Source organism: Scophthalmus maximus, chromosome 5 (genome assembly GCF_022379125.1).
Source record: "Scophthalmus maximus strain ysfricsl-2021 chromosome 5, ASM2237912v1, whole genome shotgun sequence".
Taxonomy (NCBI): Eukaryota; Metazoa; Chordata; class Actinopteri; order Pleuronectiformes; family Scophthalmidae; genus Scophthalmus; species Scophthalmus maximus.
In genome coordinates, this window is record NC_061519.1 from 829023 (window position 1) to 848127 (window position 19105).

At 40.5% G+C, this 19105-nt stretch overlaps 1 protein-coding gene across 1 annotated transcript; it reads right to left on the bottom strand.

Annotated features, from left to right (window-relative positions):
- Positions 1-201: 201 nt before the first annotated feature.
- On the bottom strand, positions 202-18731 carry si:ch211-57n23.4 (immunoglobulin superfamily DCC subclass member 3). Its single transcript, XM_035633422.2, has 13 exons — positions 18432-18731; positions 17543-17687; positions 16453-16583; positions 15124-15261; positions 14848-15006; positions 10169-10334; positions 7416-7666; positions 6067-6231; positions 5735-5923; positions 4783-4896; positions 4372-4498; positions 4126-4240; positions 202-3705 (listed from the first exon to the last, which is right to left on the bottom strand). The coding sequence occupies exons 1-13, from the start codon at positions 18661-18663 to the stop codon at positions 3631-3633; spliced, it is 2007 nt and encodes a 668-aa protein (XP_035489315.2). The 5' UTR covers positions 18664-18731; the 3' UTR covers positions 202-3630.
- Positions 18732-19105: the final 374 nt, after the last annotated feature.

Here is a 19105-nt window from a genome sequence, read left to right on the forward strand (position 1 = left end):
AGCCTGACAAAACTATTGGATGCGACAGACTGGATGTGTGTTTTAGGGTGCTTTCACACAGTCTGGACCAAGCTCCACCAAGGTCCGAACCATCGCTTGGGTTTTTGTTACATTGTATAAATTGGATCCGGTTAGTTTTTGTAAGTGGACTAAACAACTTTACATGACAATGCTATGGCAGAGAAAAATGAATTAAACAAAATGTCTTTATTTGGTTGTAGGCAAGTTGGAATGTGATGAAGGAAGGAGAGAAGTCTGACATTCAGATAGGGGAGTCTGCATTCACACAGAGACCAAGCTGTTCGGTAGAAAATACCAGACTGAGAAAGCTGCTGTCACAGTAAGCAGATAATTTTTGCGGAGAAGCTTATGGACACTAAAATATTAAATTATTTTCAGAATACTAAATGACAATGAATATCCATTTTGTTAAATGAGATAAATACATAAGAAGTCCGCTCAAACAAACCACAAGAAAGAAAGGGAAAATGTTATTTTATATTTCAGGAGTTATAATATAGTTGTTATAATGTTACTGTCTCTTCTCAGAAATTCCCTGCACTCTCAAAGTACTGGGCTGGTGACAGACAAACCTCCGCAAAAATCTAAAAACCCAAACTGAAAGTTTTTTTGTGCGAACTAACACCAGTAAAGATCTTTGTGAATGTCCTACATTTAAGTGTAACATTTACAGTGACAACCTTGCAAGTAACAGCTTGGTCTCTGTTTCCACCAGCATCCTATCTACAGTCAGCCGAACAAACCTTCTCATTTTGGTTAAAGACCAAGGACAGGACCCCAGTCCCAACAGGGTAAAGCTTTAGTTTTGCAGTTGGCTACAATACACCAGTGGAAAGCTAGGAGAACATAAAAACACTTGTCATCATTAAAGCATTGTTTCTCGTTGGTACTAGCAGCCAGTTTCCACTTTCCTACATTTTTTTTCCTTTTATTTTGTATTTCCTGGTTCACTAGTCACTGGCTGCTTCAAGGCAGAAAGCAAGTTTAGCTCAAAACATTTTGGAAAACTTAGACTCAAAGACCATCCTAATGAGCACATTCTTAGCATCATTACATGTCATATAAGAAAACATTTGAAATGATCATCATTAATGTAATCAGGTCTAATAACATTAATAATAACAATAGAAAAAGCAAACTTTCGTTTTGGCAACTTCTCATGTGCACTGCAGGGAGAACAAAAGACTCAAACGAAAAAAGACAGAAATAATTGGTTCAAAACAAAAGTTACAGATGCTTTAGTTTTAAAAACTAGTTTAACTACACACTTCACACTACAAAAACACTCAAGTTTTAGGTCTTCCATAACAAATACACTTTTTGGTATCGCATTGGCTTAAAAGCTTTCAGTTGTGTAAAGGAGAAGAGGGCAAAACCCCCAGGTTTTATACTGCTGTGCTTTGAATAATCCTTTAGCACTCATAAAGGGTTATGGTAAACCTTGTGGAGCATTAAAGCTTGAGGCAACACACGCGTTCGATCCATAAAACACTGAGCTTTTTCAGTCATATAAGAGGCACATTTGTTCATTTAAATTCAAAATGAAATCACAACCAAGTGTGTACTGCAGCTAACTATCTAGCTATAAATGGATGTTTGGTTGTTCACTCAGCAGTCCAAAGATATGAAGGAGATGTAGCTAGTCAGCTAATGTAGATGTTTTAGTTGAAGGATTTTTTCTGTAGTTTGCCAGTGTGAGTGATTATGAAGATTATGACATAGGACATATAAACTTTTAGTTTATATATATTCTTTGGAGAGCACCTTTGAATCTAAATTTGTAGTTCCCTCTCAAAGCTGCGGCCCTCAAGGTTTACATACTGTTCCTCCTCACACACATACAGTATGTTATCACCCACTGGAGTATGTCTCTGTGCTTTGGTAATGAGGTCAAGACTGTGAATGTTAAAAATGTAGAGGTATTTGGTTACATGTGTCTTAAAGATAGCTAAATAGTTACTCGACTAATTTAAAATATAAAGCAATTATTCCTTATACTATTGACATAAAAGTCTTTTTAAAATATCTGACATCTTCATTTGGTCACTTTAAAATGCTAGAACAAACAAAAAACAGTTCCATATTGAAGGGGTGCACCTGGAATAACCTTCAAACAAAAGCACATGAAAGAAAAGGTAATGAAATTATTATCTTAATTTTTTTTGGCTTGGGTTCAGTTAAAGCACTTTACAAACAGGTGACTCCTTTCAAACAGGAACCGTCAAAAATTGTAAGTAAATGTATTCTCTCTCAAAATACATTTTTAAAGGAAAATAAAGAAAACCATCAAAATGTTTACATCTTTGGGCGTCATTCACCCTGGTTTTTCACTTTGGATAGGCTGACACATGAGACAGAAGCCATGTCCGTGCTTTCAGGCAGGTATCACCATAAAACTTCTTCAGCTGCCAACTCAGTGTCGTCAAGGTCCCAGGGTGACCCATTTGGCGTCTGGAGAGTTAACCTGACAACACGGCGTCAAACAATCATTTTTGGCTACACTTCAGTATGCCATCAGGTTTGTGCAGATCAAAGTATTCTGTTAGTCTGAACTTATTTTCGGTGATGAACTCCATAGAAAAAATTGACTGCATTGTTTAAATCTTCACAAAATAGTCGTAGGTCCATATTTTCCATTAGCTGCATCCTCTGCACAAATACGTTTTGGGATCTTGATGGAGCAATGTTAATCATGGAGACAACATGACATGACCTCCTTGATATTTTTTGGTGACCTGGCTTGAACAGGAAGCTCCCTGTCTCATGCCAATCTCTGGTACAGTAAGGCTCAGGCAGCGGAATTCAGGCTCTGCAATGGTTATTGTCTCCATGGTAGTCATCCTGGTAAGCACTCTCTGGACTCGCCTTGTTGGCAGCTGGCATGGTACACTGGCACTGGCACTGGCACTGGTCAAGGCAGTAGTTGAAGGGAAAGGGTTTTTTGGTTGAGGTAGGCCGGCACAAGCAGCATCAACAGGCTAACACTGGCCTCAACTATGGCTCAGACATTCTTATCAGACTGAGGTAGCTTTCTTTGGAAGATTTGAATGCCTGTTTACATGTTTCTTCTAAATGGCTTGTACAGTCATTTCTAATCAGAGATGAGAGACCTCTGTAAGGCGTTTGCAAAGGCCGCTATGTTTCTTACCTTTCTTGTTGCAGAGGAACTGAAGGCTTAAATATTTGGTTTCATTTGGGGATTTAAGACCACAGGGCACATCTCCACATGTCAATTTACAAGAGGACATCTGAGAAATAGAATATTTTGGTTATGGAACAGACTCCCACTGGAAAAGTGACATGGTTGGTGTACACACTAAAAGAACGTGACAGCGCCACATCTTCAGTGGCAATGCTGTACGAAGGCTTTCTCAACATGCACATGTGCACAGGCACCGGCAATAAAGGCAACAGGCTTTGGTTCAAGGTAAGGGTGGAGATCTGGGGTGAATTAACATAACATAACTACTGTCACTGTTATGTGGAGGCGACTTTCAGGTTATTAGCAGCAGATTTTGGGCAGACTAAACCAATGACTGACATCTAAAGTCGGGTGTGGGGGGTGTGGGTGGGGTTGGATGGAATCCATGTTGCTGACATTGACCAGTGTTAGCCAGTGCCCGTGCCAGGCAAACTTGATGACTGCTGCTCAACGATGACCTGGCAGTGCGCTGGACAGACCACCTGCTCACAAGATGAGTCACAAGATAGATAGAAAGGGAGAGACAAGAGAGAAGACCAGCAATCAGACATCAATCGTGTATGGTACTTTTAATGACATAACCACACCCCCAGATTCCATCAGTTAACTTAGTGAATATAATCTTATCCTCTACTGTACATCTATAATCAGGGAGACAACTGCACCAAAGGGCCCCGTTGAAAGAAATCAAAATTTTATACACAAGGGGCTAAATAGTACATGTTGTATCACACGTGTGTGGTAGCAACCCTGCCTACCTCAGAAGTTTACTCATTGTTTTATATTGTTCTTCTTTTATTTGCTTAAACTACTCGTTTCAAGTCTCTACACTAGGGTAAATAATGAAGATGCAACAAAACTGTAATAAATGAAATAGTTGAATAAAATGAAAGAGTGACTACCTGGGGCACTGCCTTCCCTCTGGGGCAGTTTGCACCATCTTTAGGATTTCCAGTGTGTCTTGCGTCGTCCCTCGGGACAGACCAGCTGTCCTGAGTCCCTTTACTGCAAAAAAGACTGCAAACAGGTTCCAAATATGAGAATATAATCTGCATAACTTTACATCAGCATAGCTACAGGACAATTCATGACAAACATACATTTCTGTTTATTATTTAACAAGAGTTCGGATTTAGAGTGGCATTTACCTGCGACGGTATCCAAACATGAGGAAGAGAACACAGAAGATGATGCAGGCGGTGCCAATATGGATGCCAATAACGATGCCGCCCAGAGAGGCCTCTCCATCCCTGCACTGACACAGACTGTCCCCACCTGGAAACAAACACAGCACTACTGTGGAGCATGACCACCAAGATGCTAATCTAACATGTGGCACATACAGAGGGGGCTAAAAATCCTGATAACACAAAAATAAGATATTGGATGAAATTTGTTGTGGGTCTGATCTTTGACTTAATAAAACTGAGCAAAGTGTTTAGGTTGGGAATTAGCAAATGTGGGATTACTAATTGAGATATGTGCTCCTTGTACCTTGTGCTCCTCAACATTCACAGGTGTGGTCAGGGCACCTGCTGACAGTCTGTGATCATACTCACCGGTGCTTTGGTCACTGACGCCTTCCTCAGCCAGTGACACCAGTCTCTTGGAGCAGTCACTCTCCCCATTTCCATTGTAGGCCACCAGTTTGACTTCATACACTGCACCCGATTCTGAAACAGTCAGTCAGCAGTTTGATGATGAGTGGATTGATTTTTGTCTTAAGACTCTGCTGGGTACATGTGTACCGTTTCTACACATTGGCTATTGTATTGGTGATACAGGGATGTTTACTTGGTGTTGATTGCCATAATTTCAGCCAGAAATGATACTCAACCACATCATTATACGGACTGTAAAACTCACAGGTGTTGTAGTTTGGGATCTGTACTTTCAGTGTAGTCTATCTGACCTCTTTGTTTTTAATTATACATAAGATACATTCATTACATTTCTGCTTCAAAATATTGCTTTTCATTTTTGCTATATACAGTTATGATTGCAGCTTTGACACTTTAACCATACCCACCTATTCATAACTATTCATTAACTAAAGAAAGAGAAAATGATGGACAGACAGATATACAGAGAGATAATTGCCTACATCTGACAATCTATAGACCACTTAGTCCACAAAGCAACACATCTGTTAGTCGGTGGTGTAAAGAGACAGAATTTGCTCCACTTGTTCCTTTGATCTGAGAAACACACACACACACACACACACACTCACACAAACACACTCACACAGACAGACACACACACACACACAGACACACACACACACACACACACACACACACACACACACACACACACACACACTCACACAGACAGACACACACACACACACAGACACACACTCACACACACACACACACACACACACACACACACACACAGACACACACACGCACACACACACACACACGCGCACACAAGCACACACGCACACACACACACACACACACACACACACACACACACACACACACAAACTCTCACACTTACCCATGTTTGAGATGGTGTGGGCATTAATGTGACACGGCAGCTGGATGGGTCCCTGGAAGTCAGCGTGGGGCACCTTGCGGTAGGACAGCCTGAAGCCCTCAGCCTTCCCAGCCTTACTGGGGAGCTCCCACAGAACCTGCACAGCACTGGAGTTCACCACCTTGGTGAAGAATGTGGGAGGGGTCGGTACTGTATGGACAGCAAAGATAGAAAAGGGAGAGCAATGAGAGCACAGATATATCAGATCCTCTGGGGAAATGATGAGGATATAAACTAATAATGTAAATACATTAGCAGAATCCTCTGGTTGGGGCAGTGTGTCATGTTCTTACCTCCACCTAGTGTTGTAGCCACCACAGTGTGGGACTGCTGACTGGCTCCCAGAGGAGAGTAGGCCTTCAGGTACAGGGAGTAGGTGGTGGCTACTTCCAGGTTGGTAATGTCATGCTGGAATGAGCCTTTACTGATGGCTTCCTGCAGCTCCAGGCTGTCCACTTCTGTATCACACACACACAAACACACAAAAGACAAGTTGTTGTTATGATGAAGTACCAAGGGTATCTCACAACAGACTCATGGTAAATGGACGGTATTTATGTAGCGCTCTTCTATTCAATTCAATTCAATTCAATTTTATTTGTATAGCGCCATATCACAACATACATTGTCTCAAGGCACTTAACATAGTGAGGTCAATATTACAATATTACAGGGAAAACCCAACAAATCCCACAATGAGCAAAGCACTTGGCGACGATGGAGAGAAAAAACTCCCTTTTAACAGGAAGAAATCTCTGACAGAACCAGACTTAGTTGTGGGCGGTCATCTGTCTCGACCGGTTGGGGTGAGGAGAGAGAGGAGGAAGAGAGGAGAAGTGGGCAGAAAGAGGGTTGGAGGAGAGACAGTAGGAGAGAAGAGAGAGGGAGGACAGTTGAACAACCGCCGCTTTAATCTCTACCAGACTGATACTTATAATTAAAAAATAAAATTATGTTGTTGTTATTATTGGTGATGATATTAATATTAATAATAATAATAACAATAATAATGACAGGTTTGGGTCCTGCAGCTCTGGGGTCAGAGATACACTAGGAGAGATAGAAAACACAAACAGGGTTAGTGACATGTACTGTAAACATATCGGGGGATAGGGGGGGTTGTATAACAGTTGCTTTAATTTCTACCAGACTGATACTTATAATTAGTGAAAACTCACACTTATAATACAATACAATGATGTATTGATCACTCAGAGCGCTTTCCAGTACAAGTCACATTCACCCATTCACATACCTTCAATCAGCGCTTCTATACACACAATCACACTAAGACTTTATTAATCCAGTGGTAGCTCCTTCTTGCACTGAGGGTTCAGGCCCCCACACTCTCATACAGGGAGTGAGAGGGATTGCCAACATCCTCCTCTCACCTCGATTGTGTCCAGAGGACATTGTTCAGTCTTTTTCTGCCCCACAGCTTCCACAGCCACAACAGACCAATGCATAAGAGATCATTCATACACTGCCAGTACAGATGCCTGGGACAATTTAGGGTTAAGTGTCTTGCCCAAGGACACTTAGGCACATGGGCTGGGGGAGTCAGGGATTGAACCATGTGCCCTCTGGTTAGTGGACAACCCTCTCTATCTCCTGAGCCACAGGAGTGTATGCTGACACTCACCTCCTGTCTTGCGGATATGCAGGACGTATCCAATGATGCTGTCAGTGACGTCTGCGGGTGGCTGGCTCCATGTGATCTGCAGGGCGTTTGGTGACAGGACACTGGCTGTGAAGCCCTGGGGGGCAGCAGGCAGGTCTTTGCTCAGGGCCACAGCCAATCGGGCGCTGGCCTGGTTGGTCCCAGCACTGTTCTCGGCGATGCACTGGTAGATGGCCTCATCCTCTGAACTGATACGGGTGAGAGCCAGAGTGCTGCACAAACAAAACCCAGCTGCATCAGTTCATGATCACATGTAGCCCACACCAGGGGTAGAAGCAGTACTCAGGACCAATCATGTTATAGAAAAATACTCCCCTACAAGTCCTGCATGGAAAATCAGAGTTAAGTAAAAGCACATAAGTATTAGCAAAAAAGGTAGTTAAAGTTTTGAATACTTTAACTACACATAAAAGTAGTGGCTTGGTCCCTCTTACTGAAATATCATTAGACTGTACATGACATCAATGTGTGAGGAACATGTTACTGTATTGTAGCATGTTCCTGTTATACAGTAGCTGCTGCAGGTGGAGCTGGGACATCTGACAAAGATCAACGATCATAAGATGATTAATTGCAGAGGAAAGAAGAAAAAAAAGTTCTCATACAGTTTTTTAGTTTATGGACTTTCTGTCTTTGTTTGATTTCTGGTAAGATACTGGATCATTTTAACATGTATTGAAATAAAAACCAGGTTTTGTCTTTATCAATGTGTTGTAATTTTTCAGTCTTTCTATATTAACCACTGTGTAAAATCTTTATCATAAAAGTAATGAGTAACTACAGCTGTTTAGAGTGTAAGTATAAAGATTCTTGAAAAGGAAATACTCACGTAGAGAACAAGTACCTCAAAACTGTGCTTAAGTAGAATACTCAAGTGCATGTACTTAGTTACTTTCCACCACTGTACAGGACTGTATGTAATAACACAGTGATGGTCTGTAAATTACTGTGCAACTAAACGTAATACTCCCCCATCTCTCTCCTCTCCTCCAACCGGTCACAGCAGATGTCCTGTGTCTTTTAGAGATTTCTTCCCGTTAAAGGGAGTTTTTTTCTCTCCACAGTCTCAGAGCTGCTCATTGTGGAAACTGTTGTGTTTCTCTCGATCTCACTATGTAAAGAGCCTTGAGACGATGTCTGTTGTGATTTGGTGCTTTACAAATAAAATAAAATAGAAATTGAATTAAACTACTGCAACTTGACTTGCTCTGCTGTGAAGCCACCACTATGTAATACCACTTATTTTTCTATTACAACTACAATTATTATTAACACTACTAATATGATTACTCCCTTATAATAATTACAACATTATTAGGCTGTATGAATTCTAATCCTAACATTAATACAATGACATCACTGATACTGGTATTTCTGCTATTCCCGCTTTTGCTACTGCTGCTGCTTAAGCCACTGGTGTGCAAATAAAAGCATTAATATAATAATTACTAGGTTCCTTATTAAACATTACAGACTGGCAATGGTTCCTCCACCTTCATATACTACATATGTTGCATTATAACATGACTTATGTTCTATGTTGGCCTCCTCTAATGTCAATACAAACCTTTTTGAAAATGTGCATTTGTTCTGCTGTTGAACCAACACAACTGCTGGGAAGACAAATCACATTTCAACAAAATAGACCTGGGGGCGCATATGACGCCTGACGAACTGGGACCCTAGGACAATTGCCGACATTACCTCAGTTGGTAATCCAACATTGTCCAGCAGCAGCAGCAGGAATACCAAGAGAATAATATATTTATAATTCCCTCTAAAATGTCCAGTTGTTACTCTGTTGCTCTCCTTAGTGTTGTTTTTGTTCTTTGTACCTACCTGCAGGACATTGTAAGTATTTTATTGGTATCTGGCTCATACAATAACCCCACAAAGCACAGAGGCTGATTAAGTGTTATGGCAAATTTTGGTAATATGCACCAAAGCACAAAATGATTAGGACCAAATCAGGCAGCACCTGCTTTTTAAAAACCTAACTATGAAGCTCTCAGTACTCAATCAACCATATGTTGTGGATGGAGAGTCCTTCCTGACTGGCCTGGAGCAGTGTGATACCTGCTGGACGGCCCCTGCTGACACTCTCTCTGCATTGTGTATGTATGCTGGCCGTGTGTTTGAACAGAGTTTCAATCAGCACAGATGATTAAATGTTATTGTTGTTTGTTGTTAACCCCCTAGCTGATCATCAGGGTCTAACATGCTCAGTAACTCTACAGTACCACCATGTGTTACAGCTGTAAAATGCATAGCTGAAAAAAGCTCATCCATGCACTGACTTGCATTGAAAGCTTGCATTTGAGAATACAACCATTTCAGGAAATCTTCCTTCCAAATGTTGTGCACATTTGTCAAATGCATCTTTTCTCTGTGTTGCTGTAATACCAAAGCATCACAGTGACCCGCGCCTTCTGTCCTCAGACGTCTACATTTTGCCTGCATTTATTCACAGTCATGACATCATTCTTGCAAAAATAATGCAGTATTGCATTAGCAGTAGCAAAGAGTGCCACTCTGTGTCTTTGGGTTGCTATGATATTTCACTTAAGAATCGATGTGTTCTTGAATTGTTTGTATCATGATACTGTAAGTAACTTATCAGTAAGTGGCCCTGCAGGATCACAATGAATTAGTCATATTCATTCAGACTTTATTTGATTGTTGAGATTTAAAATTTGAAATTTTTAAAGATGTACCTGTTGTTGTTGGTCAGCTTTACATTGTGTCCAGGCATCAGGACCTTGCCATTCTTTAGCCAGATGAGGTGAGGCTCGGGGACACCCTGGGCCACACAGCTGAACACAGCACTGCCCCCTGCTGGTTTAGACACAGACTGCGGCCACTGCAGGAACTCTGGTGGAGCTGAGTAGGAGCAGAGAGGAAGGGGGGTCAAGGCATTGACCATATTACAACATTATGTTATCATTGCATAACCCTCACGCAATTTAAAATGCAGACTGATTGGACTGAAGTTAATTGGCCGTGTCAGTTTCTCAAGTCTCTGGATTTTCATGATGCACATGTGAATGGGAACACAAACATTCATAAACTGTGTGTTGTCTGGTGTGGTCAGCAGACATCATGTAAAGTATATGGGATTTGTAGGTAACCAGCGTGATATTGTTATGTGCTCTCTCGCTCTCTCTCTCTCTTTGTGTGTGTGTGTGTGCTTGTGTGACATAGAATGAGAGTAAGGGGTGTGGTGGAGGCATTATCTCTCAGGGGCATTGCCGTCCACCCCTTCATCTGTTCAGCTCCTCCACCACCATGTCAGAGTGTGAGGCGTCCTCAGCTGACCGTTCATCGATCCATACTCTGTATTAATAAGTAATTCTGTTGACCTTGAGTTTCACCTAAACATTTTCACCTTATTGTTTGATTTTACTCATAAACCTGAACAATATATTTTGGCCACTTAGTTGTGTCACTAAATTGTAACATAAGCACAAGTAGAGAAGTAAAAACATTTGATTAAATAAAAGGTAAATATTGCTGTTGTTAACAAAAAAGTATTTTAATGAATAACACTTTTAAAAGGTCCTCTAAATTCTTAATAATAGAAAGAGCTGTATAATCTGGTACCAATCTTAAACCAATGTTCAAGCTTATTTAATACTGTTGAGTGATTTAAGCTATAAGACTGATCATATGTTCTGTATAGATATCTAAAATAGCCACAAAATACAACTGTCAAATATTGTTGAATACAATTTTTCATTCAAAAATGTTTTTATAAATTAATTTCAATCATTCTTCAAATTCTAATTGAGCACATCACTTCTTAATTTGTGATAATTTTACTGTAATATGAAATTATTTGTTCTCATATTCAGATTTTCTTAAAATTCTGAATTCCTATCAAAGTGACAATATCATTACCACAGCAGGCGTCTCTTGTGTTGTCTGGTCAACCTGATTATTTTGACAAATAAATAACAACAAAACAGAACATTCCACAGATACTAAACTAAAACCCTTCAGTCAATGAGAAATCAGGCGAACATGTCATATACATGTAAGTATATTTTTGCCAAGACATTTAGGAAAGCAGTCATGTGGCTCAGCAAGTGAAAGACTTTGGTGCAGATAAAAGATCTGCAGCTCATTTCGTCTGGAAAACATGTGGACAAAAATGAGTAAGAGGGAGGGATGGATGTATTTAACGCACCATCCTCCAAAATGACTGGCCACCCTTTGTGTGTGTCTCAACATGGTGACACCCTGGCTGCCCTCACCCATCTGCTGGGATGCTATCCATCTTCCAGCCCTGCTTAATTAACCCTGAGACCACGCCTCCTTTCTCCTTCCACCTCCCTATGTGTCCATCCTGATTCAAGCGCCTCCTCCCTCACTCCAACTGTTTCCACAGACACATGCTTTGAATCCTCCTGTCAAAGTCAGGGGTCATAGGTTAGAGGTTCATCTCCTTTCCCTTTGCACCCCCCTGCTGCACCTTGCACCCTGAATTGACCGTCTAGTCGTGCACTTTTTGCCTGTCTGTCTGTTGTGTTCTTTGTCCCTGTGGTCACGGTCATGACTGTGAGAACACAGAGAGAGACTCTGCTAACCTTCACACTGAAACACAGACAGCATTCTCACTTCTCCCCACTGAACTTGACTCAAGCTGAAGAATAAAAACATGCACCTTCACTCTGAGCTTTACCTTCTTTGGATATTTGAAACTTGAACTACGCCAGTTTTTCAACAGTATGGGATGACTTAGCTCTTAGTTATGGAAGCGTATTGCTGCCACAGCAGAAATATAGAAATGGATCAGTATCACATATACTGATACTGATTCATATTTGTTTTTCTGCGGGGGCAGCAATACCCTGCCGTACTTACTAAAGACTAATAGAACCAGAGAAAACATTTTCCAATGCCATTTTTTCAATCATGTTTCTAAATACTTTTAACATGGAAAAACACCTTACATTTATATATATATATATATATATATATATATATATATATATATATATATATATATATATATATATATATATATACACACACAGTATATATATAAATGCCATTCTTTCAATTTTACTGGAAGCTCAATTAGGGTGTAACTCACGACTTCCTGCTGTGAAAGTTTACTTTCTCTTTTTGTAACCTCAAAACTCATTCACAGTCATGTGTGCACAAATATTATTTAGACCTTTCAGGTTTGTTTTGTATGACTGCATTTTCTTTTTTCTGTACTTTCAAACCTGTGGCTTCAAATGTCCTTGTTGTGGGATGAATAAAGGCTTATCTTATCTTATCTTCATTAAGTATTCAGTCCTACTAAATTTTTTACTTCACTGTTCAAATGTTTAACAGTTAAAATCACCAAGATGTTGGCCCTACGAAGTTTTGATTTATAATAATTTTGCAAAGCATTTAAAAAATAAAATATATATACACTTAATGGGTTATTGATGGGCATGGACCTCCATTTAAAATAATTAATCTAAAAAACAACAAAGTGTGCAAAACAAATTACCCAGGAATCAGAAAAGACTCATCTTACCTGGTTACAACTTCATCTAATAACATCTTTTATAACACACACATTGTGGGTGCTCATGGTTCCAGATTTACAAAACATAAAGGGCTTTGTTCTGTCTCAATCCCAAAACCAGAGCAAACTGATCAATATATTAATGGATATATTAGAGATCAGTGCCTCCTCTCCTGCCATACACCTGAGGCACTGTCAATCACTGTGACAGAGTGACAGCAGGAAGTATTTATTGATCTGGTCAGACTAAAGAGGAACTTGTAAACAAAGCTGAATTACATATATAACTATAGATTCATGTCATTGAGCTTAAAAAACGTCTCATTTATAAGAAATCTATTAAAAATACATATAAATCATAAACTAGTTAATATCATACTTAGGCATTTTATTTCAAATGGAAACCCAAACTTCTACCTGGAAATGTGATGCTTATGGCATCACATTTCCCACTGTTATGTTAATACTGTGGTGTGATTTGATCAGTGCATCACTGTAAAGAACAGTTAGTTCTCTAAATTGATTTTGACCATTTAGATTCTGATCTGTTTCTAACAAATCCCCCAAAATGTCCAGAAGTGAATATCACTGTAATGTTCTTGTGAGTGCATGTTAATAACAGTGGTCCAACCCTGACCCTGTACTATCCTGTACTATCCTGAGCCAGTCAGAATTGAAATACCTCAATGTAAGAAATATATCTTTACATGATATGACCATTACACTTACATATTATCAAAACTGTACTTGAAATATTTGTTATATAATATCAGTGGGTGATGAGTATTGATAGATTAAGAAACAAGCAGCATAATGGCCTCGGAGCTAGTATAAATTTGTTCAGTGTATGTATGCAGTACAGAGTATCTATGTTGTTTTAATAGTAAAGTAACCAGCAACAACTCCTTTCAAATGTAACAGTATAAAGCACAAATGTACACAGTCCTTCCCTCACCACTGATCCTCGCTGTATCTGTGTCTCAGTAAGTTGCTTTTAAACCTTTTAAACCTTTGAGCAAATCAAGTTTTTCTGCCATGATGAAAAGGAACATTCATCATTCCCAGAGAAACCATAGACATTATTCTGTCTCTTCCCTTGTGCTCCCCTGTAACACTTAGCAGGTGAGCTGCTACAGTAATTGAGCTGGCCTAAGGACATCCAATTAAAACACAGCTAATGACAGTGAGAAATATAAGTGGTCTGAGTGTATGGACATCTGCAGGGTGATGGATGAGTCCACATCCCCCTATTTGTTAGAAAGGAACTGGAAGGGGAGGATGTGGGGAAGGGTCTCACACCATCAGTGTCACCAAACACCAAACATAGGATCCCAGCCTCCACCCCCACTAAACAGCCCAGGGCAAAGGTGAGAAGACAGGGTGGAGCTTTAGTATTGACCCGTTCCTCCCTCTGCCCTCACCAAACTCACACACACACACACACACACACACACACACACCCACACACACACACCCACACACACACACACACACCCACACACACACACACACAACACACACACACACACACACACACACACACACACACACACACACACACACACAATACATGTCATGGAGAAAAACAATGTTACATTTTTACAGATGTTTTTTTTCTTTGCCAGACGTAAATTCAGATTCATAATCTCTCTTGAGCTGCTGGTTATGGCCATGCCTGCCTATGATGTAAATGTGATCACAAAGTGATTTTCCAGAACTGTTCCTTGCAAACGAAAAAGTTAGCTTTAAGTTTTAAAGGAAGTTTTAAACACTAAACCTGTGGCCAGTACCGATGGCCACTGTCGGGCCTGTAGAAAAATTCAAACTTTTCACAAGATCACGAGAGCAGTAGTCTCTGTATGATCTCACCTTGCACCACGAGTCGTCCGAGCGCAGTGCGTCTCATTCTGGTGCCGGGACGATTGGCAGCACATACATACACACCGGAGTGCTGCAGGGAAACATCTGAGATCATCAGGTTCCCAGTCCCCAGAACCTGGATGCCTTCCACCCCAATGGAGCGTCCATCTGATGGACACAGACACAGACAGACACAGAGATAGTTTGAGATATAAGTTAGAACATGATGGTTGTAACTAATCCTCCTCGGACCATATACATTTGATTAGAATTCCCCAGTCATACCTAGCCTGCTCCAGGAAACTATGGGCCTTGGGTTTCCAGTGGCTATGCATTCCAAAATGGCTGTCTGATGGACAGTGATGGTCAGATTCTGGGGTCCTGACAAGATGGCCGGCTCCTTGTAGATTCTGGAAGCTCCATCTGCATTGATGAAGGAATAAAAGTGAGTGTGAATGAAGAGTACAGTGCTGCATGTCAATCCACAAAAAAATATTTTCACTAACTTTACTCTCACATCGTCAGTTATTTTTATTTCACTTAGAACGCAACATTGTGCCGCACAACAGTTGATACATTTACTGTCATAAAGGCCTAAGGAGGAAAAACCAGTGCTCATTGTTTAACGTCCATTCTACTACATTATTTAACATGAACATTCAGATGGCCTGAATTATCATTCAAAGCAGACGGCTTTAATCAGATGACTTGACTATTGGACCTGTACCTCAAATTTAAGTTTGATATCAAAGTAAAATCTGTTACATCTGAAAACTGTTGGACTGTGTAAGCTCGGTAAAATATCTTTTTCCAACCACTGTCCCCCTTTTTAAAACCCTTTTAAAGCTTATTCTATGGCTCAGCCTCTGTCCTTTTTTATTGTAATGATTTTGTCATGAAAGGTCCTTGGGTTTGGTATCAGTTACTGACACTTCCAATTCACTCAAAATCAAAATCAAATCACAGGAGCTGAAATTCAAAAGATTGATCAATAGTCCAAATACACAGGGAGAGAAGAGCAATGTAAGAAAGGTCAGGTCATATCCTCTCTGTGTCCTTTGCCTGAATCTCTGTGGTTTGGACTTGTTTCACTGTTCTGTATGTTCAACATGTTCAGCTGTATCAGAGCTGTTAAGCTACGGCTGATACAAACCAAATCTTTCCTGCAAAGCTCTCCGATACTTTTTTGAATTTGTCACAGAGTTAGTGGAGCTGCAATGGTGGCTCATGTGAACGAAAACAAAAGACACTGTGTGACCGCACACCTCCGCAACTGGAAAAACCTCATCAGCTCCTGTGATTTGATTTTGATTTTGAGTGAATTGGAAGTGTCAGTAACTGATACCAAACCCAAGGACCTTTCATGACAAAATCATTACAATAAAAAAGGACAGAGGCTGAGCCATAGAATAAGCTTTAAACAGGTTTTAAAAAGGGGGACAGTAGTTGGAAAAAGATATTTTACCGAGCTTACACAGTCCAACAGTTTTCAGATGTAACAGATTTGGAATGAAAAAAGAATTCTGATGTTTACTGCAGTGATGTGAGTAGAGCTCCAAACATTGTTCAATTTAGAGATCCTTCTCGGACTGTGCTACATAGGTTTCCACCTACCAGTGATGTTGAGAACAGCCTCGTGGCTGGAGCGAGTGTTTGCTGGGTTGGTGGCGACACATCGGAAAACCCCAGCATCAGCCTGCCTCACTCCAGTCACCTGGAGAATACCCATTGGCAGCAGAGTGTACCTGATAGGTAGGGGAGGTCAGAGGGTAGGTGAAGCATTGACGCTTTTCACATCACAACTTCACTTATTTCCGAAGTGGCAACCCCAAACCAGTGTATGAATGTGACAGAGGAAGCATTGTATATAGCAGCGCTGTATGAATGTGTGTGAATGGGTGAATGTGACTTGTACTGTAAAGTGCTTTGGAAAAGCGCTCTAAAGATACAGTCCGTTTAAAGTGACCCTTTAATGTTGATTGTGGGGTTTAGATCAATTCTGGGTGTACGGCCATCAGAATCAGACTGGGCCTTTGTACAAGTTACAGTTTTTGGATTAATGAATTGTTCAAATTTGACATGTCTTTTTTTCCATTAAATGCTGATAACATGTAACCTAGCAAGGTTGCTGTTTCAAGTTCAGTCTATATTCATGTCATTTATGATTGATTCCAACTGTGAAATCTTTTTATGGTGAAAAAAGGGACGAGTCTTGATTTGCCAGAAACAAAGCTACAGTCAGCTCCATGAGTTATACACAAAAACAATGTGGTACAGTATTTATGCCCCTTTAGAGTGATTGCAACATACAGAGCTTACAGCTGGAAAGTGGAGATGTTGATTATGTTGTAGGAGTGTTTCCTATGCATGTTATCTTCAAGTCGGTAGCATTCGTTTTTTGTTGTTTTAGGGTAAATGCACCCAGAACATGGGTGTTTCTGTGAGCGACAGCTCAGAGCAACTTCATAGATCATTAGTTCTGAGCGAAAATTATACTTGTTTACATATTACATGAACGTCACTGTCACCCTGAAAGTCCAACCAAACCCTGATCACAAATACCAGTTCAATAAAGCATTGTGTTATGGATTTATGCAAAAAATGAACAGCTGACAAAAGTCTTAGCTTGTTACATCCCCAACATCCCTACTGTGCAGTGCATAGTTCTACACTGTAGTGTGTGTGTTTGTGTGTGTGGTGTTACCTGTTGTCGGTGGTGCTGAGTGGCACTCTGTCTCTCTCCCAGGTGATGTTGGCCTCAGGTACACCGTTAATCTGACACTGGAAACGAGCAACGCCTCCCTCATCCACAGACATAGACAATGGGTGGGTGTGGAATTTAGGAAGAGCTGAGAAGTAGATGACACAAAGATCAGCTTCAGTGAGGAAAATATTGGCCATAGATATTGTATCAAAACAGAAGGGACCGATTCTGCTTACAAAACAAGATTGGTTAGCATGACTTATCTCCCCCAGGGGACATGGTAGAAAAGAATCTAAAAATCTTTGTGCATGGATTAATGAGCTAGAATGAGTAGGAAAGTCATAAATTTAGTCTCCACTATAGTGTGGCTACCTCTGGGGAGACAGCAGGATGTGGGGAGGGGGAAATATAAAAAAATAAATAATTTTAAAAAGAAACACAATACCATAGTTAACTGAATAATTAAGTATGCAGGAGCACAGATGTCCGGACACTGGTTCATCTGGGTTTTCCAAATTCCTCATGGTGACAATTGTGATAAAATTATTTACCTTTATTATATATTTTGATTAATCCACCACAGAAGAAAACTAAATTGGCATTCCCCGATTACACAAGGGGAATAAATGTATGATTAGACCTAAATTATGATCTCACAACTGTAGCTGGAGGAACTGCAGCTTGTAGGTAGATGTGGTATTGAATATAATGCACTTCCCCTCTGCCCGTCTTGGCACAGTGAGAAACTTATTCTGCTCACCAGAGAATAAGCAGTGACATTATTTCTTTGTGTCTCTGAGCAATATCAAGCACATGTTTTTGTATGTCATAAAATATATAGTACAATTTTGTAACAGTCTTATGTTGTGTTGCACGGTCAGACACTTACATGCCAAAAGGACTCTGGCCTTGCGGCTGACCAACATGCCATAGCGATTTTGGGCAGCACAGTCATACTCGCCCATGTCTGCCTCGCTCCCCTCTCTGCGTTTCTGGAAGCTCTGGAGGAACAGTGTGCCATTTGCCAGCACCTGAACCCGCGGACTGGGAGGTAAAGGCACGCCATTTTTACGCCACGTCACCATGATCGGCTCCTCACCCTGCACCCAACAGTCAAGCATGAGAGGCTGATCTCTCACTGCAATCACATCACTAGGCTCCAGCAGGAAAGAGAGCTCTGAGGCCAGACAGCCAGCTGCAGACAGGACACAGAGAAAGATTGATTATCAGCGAGATTATGATCTTGGATTCAGATTACATTTCAGTTGAAACCCTTTCTAACTCTTACTCCTGTGTCATGATGCTTCTTCAAACAGTAAGTGGGAAATATTAAAATGTTGTGAGGTACAGTGTCTGAAACGTCACAGGCAATCTGTGAACATTACTCCATTTTGGACCTTGATAGATATTCAGGGTTTTCTTTTCTATATTTTACGGACAGTTCATAAACATGGCTTGTAGACTGACTTCAGACTGATCTCTGGAAATTTTACAGGTGGCATGAATTCATGTTGCACTGTAGCTGTTTTATGATTGTAATTTAAGAATATTAAGAGGGGACAG

Coding starts and splice junctions, on each gene's coding strand:
- si:ch211-57n23.4 (XM_035633422.2), bottom strand. CDS start 18,663: ATGCTTGACTGTTGGGTGCAGGGTGAGGAGCCGATCATGGTGACGTGG. Junction 15,007..15,123: donor AGTTTCCTGGAGCAGGCTAG/GTATGACTGGGG, acceptor TGTGTCCATCAG/ATGGACGCTCCATTGGGGTG. Junction 4,499..4,782: donor CGTCAGTGACCAAAGCACCG/GTGAGTATGATC, acceptor GTTTGTTTCCAG/GTGGGGACAGTCTGTGTCAG.